The sequence below is a fragment of the Sinocyclocheilus rhinocerous genome, unplaced genomic scaffold (genome assembly GCF_001515625.1).
Source record: "Sinocyclocheilus rhinocerous isolate Xijiao unplaced genomic scaffold, SAMN03320098_v1.1 scaffold173, whole genome shotgun sequence".
NCBI lineage: Eukaryota > Metazoa > Chordata > Actinopteri > Cypriniformes > Cyprinidae > Sinocyclocheilus > Sinocyclocheilus rhinocerous.
Window position 1 is genome coordinate 1,089,165 of NW_015645056.1, and position 8,161 is coordinate 1,097,325.

Consider the following 8,161-nt stretch of genomic DNA (forward strand, 5'->3'; position numbering starts at 1 on the left):
AAAGTATGTTACAGACTTTTCATTAAGACCCTAAAGAATTATATCAACTTGTGGAAAATGGGCATCCGATGACCCCTTTAACGACTTGTGAAGCCAAAAGCTGAAACAGTTTTTAACTAAATTATGAGTCCATAGTCCATAATAACACTTCCTCCAGTGAAAAAGTCCATCTTCGGTTGGATTTTGATGTGTCTCCCAAATCAAAATCCAGCCACATATTTGTTCAGAGCTGTTTTGGCTTGTAAACAGTGCTTGATCTGTGCAGATTTCTCTCCTGATTCAGACCAGACCACTTATGGATTTATGGACCACTTACACATTATGGATTATGGACTTTTATTTTAGTTAAAAACGTCTTAATGCTGGATTTGTTTCAGCTTTTGTCTTCTCCAGATGTTAACTGATGGACTGGAGTGCTGTGGATTACTTGTGGATTATTGTGATGTTTTTATCAGCTGTTTGGACTCTCATTCTGACGGCACCCATTCACTGCAGAGCATCCATTGCTGAGACACTGATGCAATGCTACATTTCTCCAAATCTGATGAAGAAACAAACTCATCCTAATCTTGGATGGCCTGAGGGTGCTTAAAAGACATGTATCATTGATTGTGCTTGATAGATGACATCAGGAACAGAAACAGATACTTGAACCCAAGTTTCCATTTGATTGTTTGTTTTTTTTCCCCCAATACAGGGTCTTCCTGTGCTTCCATCATCCTGTAACGATTACTCTCTTGTGTGTGTCTATTTACTCAACTTCAACTTTTCATCTTGCCAAAAGAACAATTCGTGCTTGAACCTGATTGGGGACTTGAACTAGTTCAGGTCTCAAAACATTTGTCCCACCTTGTCCAAGAGATGACATATTATGCCTCAATCTCTAGTTGAGTATTCATTACGGCACAACATGTGTTATTTAGCTTTCATATCAGCTCATGAATGGTCTGAATGCGGTGTATGTCAGCGTGGGCAGCTCTGAAGCTTCTTTTCCACGTGTTTGTCACTTGCTCACCGTAGCACGGCACAGTCAAACTTGGCCTAATACCCAGTATGGCTGTATTACCTCCATCTATCAGGTTTCATTGTAAACTGCTAGTAATATAAACTCAAGAGAGCTCTTCTGCTAGCTCCTGTTTACTCCACAGCTGCACGGTTTTGTTGTCTTGAAATGGTATGGGCCTCCTCTGGCATCTTGTGCAACTCTGACTCCGACTGTCCAAATTTATACTCTGGCTAAGAGAGCTGATGTGTTTTTCTTGAGTATGCTGATGGGCTGACATATCAAATACTTTGCTGTCAGTCAAACTCACGCTGGAACAGTGCTGTATGTAGAGGACACACACTGTGTACCCTGACACCAATAAAATCATTTCTAAATCAGGAATATATGTAGAATTAATTTTAATTAATATAATTGATAGAAAACCTAAAAGTGTATGTAATATAATTTTATCAAATTAAATTTGACATTATTTTCATGAAAATTAAGCATATTTGGCTGAACATTACTGTCAATGAGTAAATCTCTCATTATTAGCCTTAATTTGGGGGAATTTAAATACTAAAAAACAACAAATTATTAAATTAACAACAATTAATTAAATGAAATTTACTGTAAAACATTACTGTAGTAATGAGAATCTATGACAATTATTTTACCCAAACATTTTTCCTGATTTTAATTCAGTGGTAGTATGTGTTTTCCAGGTTTCTGTACAATGATGCATTAATGTACTCATTTTTATAAAGCAGATGTCCATGGATTGTGTCCCTGAACACATTTGTGCTGTCTTGTCACACAGTATCTATTTAGTCTTAGACAACATAGAATGACCGCTGTCTGCATTTCTACTCTGTCATCTGCTGGTGTCCCGGGACAGGTGATGCACACCCTTATGTAAACGATGTCTTACTTCTCACAGCAACGTCAGTGTCAGATGTCTACTGCCAGAACATTGTGAAAATAAACAACAGAAGTTTCCTTCTCTTGAGACTTGCCAACAGACTTGTTAATGGCCAATGCACTTTTTTTTGGCGCAAATATTTACTGAATTGCAAGTAAATACAGTGTAAATATCTATTAATTTCAGCATTGTGTATGCCTTATTCCGTAGGCTACAAATTTGTGTTTATATATATATATATATATATATCCACATTGGCGCCATCTATAAGTCAAATGATGCATGTGACTATGTAGGGTTGCAAAGGGGTGGAACATTTCCAAAATTCCCTGGAATATTCCCAAAAATCCTGGAATGTTTCCGAAATTTACTGGACATTTTCCACCTTTTTGCAACCCTATGACTATGAGACGATGACTGTAGTGTTGGAGTAGCGGCCCTGTTTCTAATGCTATTCTGGGAGAAGACATCTGGGTTTGCAGCATGCGAATTAAATCTGAGAAATATGTAATTTAAGAGGATATTTGATATCATTCAAGGACAACATTATGACTCAAAAATCAGTTATTTATGGTGATCTGAACTGGGTCAAGTGACCTGCATTATAGGGCCGAGGTGGGGAGGGTGAAGGGGGGCTTCATATTTCATCCTCTAAGTTAAAATCGATCCGTAACTGTCATAACTGTGGATGAGTAAGCTGTTTTAGATGACTGGAGAGGGTGAATCAGTCAGAACACTGACACTGGCTCTAGTTTCAGTTGTGAGAGGGTCAAAAGTTTTCCACAGGCTCCTGTTTTCCCGTAGTAGCGTGCCATCATCTGCCACGCTGTTTGTAAATCAGAAGAAACATAATCTTATTTATATATAAAAACTGCCTCAGATTAGGTTTTGTTTGGAGCCCCTAAAAAGGACACGGTGATGGTAAAAACATAAATAAATACATTTAAAAAAAAAAAAGGAGATGGGAAGAAAAATGTTGTGGTGGAAATAATATGTGGTGAGAGGGAAATTGTATTCAAATTAAATTTTTCATTTCTTATTTCAGTGCTTTTGTGAGCAAAAGTAAAGTTTCTCGGGGAATGCAATACTTGTGCAAGAGAATGCAAATGTTTTGCGAGAGAACGGAAAGTTTATCTGAGGAATGCAATACTTTTGTGAAAGAATTGTGAAAAATCTTGAGGCAGTGCAAACGTTAAAACGAGAACACAAAAGTTGTGCAAGAGAACACAAATGTTTTGTGAGAGAACGCAACATTTCTTGGATGAATGCAGTATTTCTTGGGGGAATGCAATACTTTTGTGAAAGAATTGTGATATATATTGAGAGACCATACATGTTTTGCGAAAAGAATGCAATGTTTCTTGGGAGAACAAAATACTTGTGCAAGAGAACACAAATGCTTTGTGAGAGAATAGAACATTTCTTGGTTGAATGCAATACTTTTGCGAGAGAATGCATAGTGTTCTGGGGAATGCAACACTTTTGCGAGAGAGCTTAAATGTTTTCAGAGAGAATGTAAATGTTTTGTGAGAGAACGCAACATTACTTAGGGGGAACGCAGTACTTTTGTGAAAAAAACGCAAATGGTTTGCAAAAGAAGGCGAAGTTTTGTAGGGAAAAGCTGTATTTTTGCGAGAAAAGTTTCTCGGGGGAACGCAATACTTAAAAAAAAAATGCTAAAGCATTTTTCTTCCCATCTCATATTTTTGTTCCATCACCATGTCATCGCCCTCTGTATTTTTCTTCAGTTTTCCCCATCATTTTTAATTGATCTCTTCATATGCTCTTGGTTTCCCCAATTCCTGGCTTCATTCCATCTGAATTCGAGCCCTTGGAATTCCTGGCATGTTCCATCAATGTGAAATCTTAAAAAACATGACGTCTCGGATCAAACCTCTCAAGGTGAAAGAGAAGTCGGTACTCAAATTTCTTTCCATTCATTTTCTGAGCAGCCCTTTCTGGAAACCGGGTGTCTCTGGGGCCCCTTTGACACCTGGTAGGGAGGCATCAGACATGGCTTTAGCACTCAAAGCTTCTCAGATATCACACAGCAATTCCTGAGCCAAACATAGCCCCTCCCCAGGACCTGCTGACGTAAAGCACCCCATACCAGTTACATTTACTGAGACCGGCTCTTTCCATTCTTAGTGTGACCTCCACTTGGTAGAGGTTCATAGAGCGTTCAATGGAGAGGAAGAGATGGACGGATCAACTTGTTATTGGGGGATTTAAAATGACTTGTTTTTGTCCGGCTTCTGTCTCGTATGAGTTTTCCGCTTGGCTTATTGTTGGATTATCTTTTTAATCCAGCTACATCCTCTACAGGTGAATCTCTGTTAGTTTGTCCACAAGTCTAGTTGGTTTTAGTTAAGACCATGAGTTCTGCTAACTATAGCACAGGTATTGACCTGCTCCAGGTCAGGATTGATTCCTTGAGCAGCAAAATGGACAGGCTCATAAGTATCCAGGAAAAAGTGCTCAGCCGACTCGACGGCATGTCTCAGGACATTGATGGAATCGAGAAAGACGTTGAAACTCTGAAAGTGGAAAAGGAGGAGATCCATTTTCCTCCAGTTATCTGTACAGGACCAGCCAATGAGATGAAGGAGATGTGCCAAGAAATGAACAGCATCATGTTGGCAGTAAATCAACGCTCGGAGCAGCAAACCCAAAAGCTGGAGGGAGTGGAAAGACTGGTGATGAGCATTCAACAGGTGGTCAGCTTTATTGGAGAAACTGTGAAAACTTCCAAAATCACGGATATTATGTTCAAACGGCCGGCTTCTCGGAAGAGCAAAGCAGCTTCGGCCCTCAGGTCCAAGGACAGTAAAATGAAACTGATCAGCAAGTGCCAGGCCTCAGATAACAATGAGCCTGTCACTATAAAGGTGAGTTAAATCTCCCGATGGAAGACCATCAGAGTATGTGCAACCAGGTGAAACTGGCAATTTGTGAAGACGACTGAATGAAAGAAACAATGTTACGATTCCATTCATTACATGGAAACTTTCTTAAGTAGAGATAGAAGATATGGTAGCAGACTAGCAGTGCTTCCTAACAACCCATCCCACTCATATTGTGTCCATAACAGGAAACTACCTGCACTAAAAGTTCTAAAGTTTCTCTTGAATGAGGGCCAAAAAAATTATTTATCTTGGATAAAAAAAAAATTATTTGCTTCATTGTGCTAAGTTTATATATGCATTTTACAAGAATTGTCACGTCACATTTGGCGACCCTGGAATAATTGCAAAAATTTGCTTTACATATTACAGTTTTTATGTATGTGTGTTTATTTTGCTGCAGAGGAACACAAATAAATGTTTACACTTTAAACTACTTCCTTCATCTTTTGTCTTTGCTATATTTTCTTTTTGCTACTAAGCTACGAGATCACAAAGTTAAAGATGGGAAGTTTCGTCTGAGCCTCAAAGGCCTCAAAGCACAGAAGAAGAAGAAACCACCCGATTCAGCTGGTAAAATACAGTAGAAAACTTGAAAACATGGCACTTACTGTACATTTAACACCATCCAGACAAAAATCTTATTAAAATGACATGGCTGAATACCTAATGACATATACTCAATGCAAAAATCATTTAAATCACATCAGGCACAATTATGCAGTATTTGTACGTGTAATACATTGATATACTTTGCATTTGCATCTAGTCTTTTGCTTTACTATGTTTATATTGCGGTAGAAGCAGTCTCTTTGAAGAAGCAGGCACTGTTGCTTGAAGAGGTTCAGAAACTAAATCAAGAGAATGCAGAACGCTCTGAAGCATCCCAACATCTGGAGAAATGCGTGCAGAAATCAGAGGATGGCTTGGTGACTCCAATTCAGCAGGACCTTATCATTGAGGAAGCCAAGCCGCTTGAACCTGAGCAAGAGAAGAGTTTGAAAGAAGAAAATGAGGTCACTCTGGAGCTGAAAGAAGACGAGATGAAAGATGCAGAGCCAAAGATAGAGGAGGTCCAAGCTGAAACACCTAAATTAGTGGAGGAAGAGAGTAAAGAGCTGCCATTAGAGACCACAGGCATACTCAAAGATCAGGAGGTAGAGGGTACGGAGGACCAGACAATTACCAATGGACCTTTAGAACCTGATATTACTGATACAGAGCCTGCTGCGCCAACTGAGAACTCAGTGCAAAGGTGAGTTGTGAATCTGATTGGGTTTCCATGTCATATACAAAATGACCAAAAGTATGTGTAATCTTGTAATTGATGGGTTTGGCAAGTCCAATAATTTCATTAATGACAAACCTCAATTTAACTGCATTCTAGAGAATTCTGGCATGATTATGTGCACAAAGCGAATGTCCATATAGAAATGGTTTACTGTGTGTCCACTGTCCAGTGTGGAAGAACTTGACTGGCCTGCACAAAGCCTAGACTTTAGTCTTTTACTTTACTATGTTTATATTGCGGTAGAAGCAGTCTCTTTGAAGAAGCAGGCACTGTTGCTTGAAGAGGTTCAGAAACTAAATCAAGAGAATGCAGAACGCTCTGAAGCATCCCAACATCTGGAGAAATGCGTGCAGAAATCAGAGGATGGCTTGGTGACTCCAATTCAGCAGGACCTTATCATTGAGGAAGCCAAGCCGCTTGAACCTGAGCAAGAGAAGAGTTTGAAAGAAGAAAATGAGGTCACTCTGGAGCTGAAAGAAGACGAGATGAAAGATGCAGAGCCAAAGATAGAGGAGGTCCAAGCTGAAACACCTAAATTAGTGGAGGAAGAGAGTAAAGAGCTGCCATTAGAGACCACAGGCATACTCAAAGATCAGGAGGTAGAGGGTACGGAGGACCAGACAATTACCAATGGACCTTTAGAACCTGATATTACTGATACAGAGCCTGCTGCGCCAACTGAGAACTCAGTGCAAAGGTGAGTTGTGAATCTGATTGGGTTTCCATGTCATATACAAAATGACCAAAAGTATGTGATTGTAGTCTTGTAGACAAGATTGAAGTCTTGTAATTGATGGGTTTGGCAAGTCCAATAATTTCATTAATGACAAACCTCAATTTAACTGCATTCTAGAGAATTCTGGCATGATTATGTGCACAAAGCGAATGTCCATATAGAAATGGTTTACTGTGTGTCCACTGTCCAGTGTGGAAGAACTTGACTGGCCTGCACAAAGCCTAGACTTAAACCTTTATTGAACACCTTGGAGGTGAATTAAAAGCTAACTGTGAGCCAGATCCCATCACCTCACCTCACTGATGCTCTTGCAAATAAGACTTGAGCTTCGGTTTTCCTGTCTTTAGCCTCTGTTCTGTTTGTGTTATTTCAGCATTGAGTCTGAGCAGACGGATGAGGTGACCATCAGCAGCAAACGACGTGTGACAGAAGAAGATCTGGGTTTGGAGGACCACAAGAAGAGCAGGGTTGAGGAGGGAGAAGACAAGAGCGAGGAGGAGCCACAGGAACCCGAAGATCTGTGTGGTGTTTTCAAAGCCGATGGTGTGGAATTCGAGTTGGATTTCAGCAAACTGAAGAAGGAGAGCTATGAGGATGAAGATGAAGATCACAGTGATCACTTCTTCATTGGTAAGTCCACTTTAGATATTCTACTGACTTTAAAGGGGTCATATGATTCGATTTCAATTTTTCCTTTCTCTTTGGAGTGTTACCAGCTCTTGGTGCATAGAGAAGATCTGTAAAGTTGCAAAGACTAAAGTCTCAAATCCAAAGAGATATTCTTTATAAAAGTTAAGTCAACCACGCCTACCTAAACCGGCTTGTTCTAACACGCCCCACATGTCTACGTCACGATCTGGGAAGATTTGCATAACGCCGCCCAAATGTTCACGCAAAGAAAGAAGTGTAACTTTTATTCTCGCTGTAGTATTGTTGTTGCCGCCGCCGCCATGTCGTGAAGGTGCTGTGTGTTTCATTGTGAAAGCGAAACTACTTTGTTTGGCCTTCCAAAAGAGGACAATATCCACTTCGTCATGCCTGGAGCTGATCTGTGCTTGTCGCTGAGGAAATACATCAACTTCACTTTTTTGAGTTTTGAAAAGAGTTTTGCTTCAACCCTAATCAAACACACCTGAACAAGCTAATCAAGGTCTGAACGGTTACTAAGAAGCTACAGGCAGGTGAGTGTTAATTAGGGTTGGAGCTGAACTCTGCAGGGCTGCGGCTCTCCAGGACCGGAGTTCGCCACCCCTGCTCTAGCCCGCCGTGTGTGACGCTGTGTTTCGTTGTGAAAGCGAAACTACTTTGTTTGGCCTTCCAAAAG

General features: G+C 40.2%; 1 protein-coding gene across 1 annotated transcript in view; it reads left to right on the forward strand.

Annotated features, from left to right (window-relative positions):
• Positions 1-3,741: 3,741 nt before the first annotated feature.
• The window catches only part of LOC107705107 (myosin light chain kinase 2, skeletal/cardiac muscle), a gene marked incomplete at its 3' end in the record, with an annotated part of 10,479 nt that continues 6,059 nt past the window's right edge, over positions 3,742-8,161 (forward strand). The window contains exons 1-4 of the mRNA XM_016508250.1: positions 3,742-4,795; positions 5,293-5,383; positions 5,612-6,065; positions 7,211-7,467. Coding sequence (XP_016363736.1) covers positions 4,283-4,795; positions 5,293-5,383; positions 5,612-6,065; positions 7,211-7,467 — 1,315 coding nt within the window. The remainder of the gene's footprint in view (positions 4,796-5,292; positions 5,384-5,611; positions 6,066-7,210; positions 7,468-8,161) is intronic.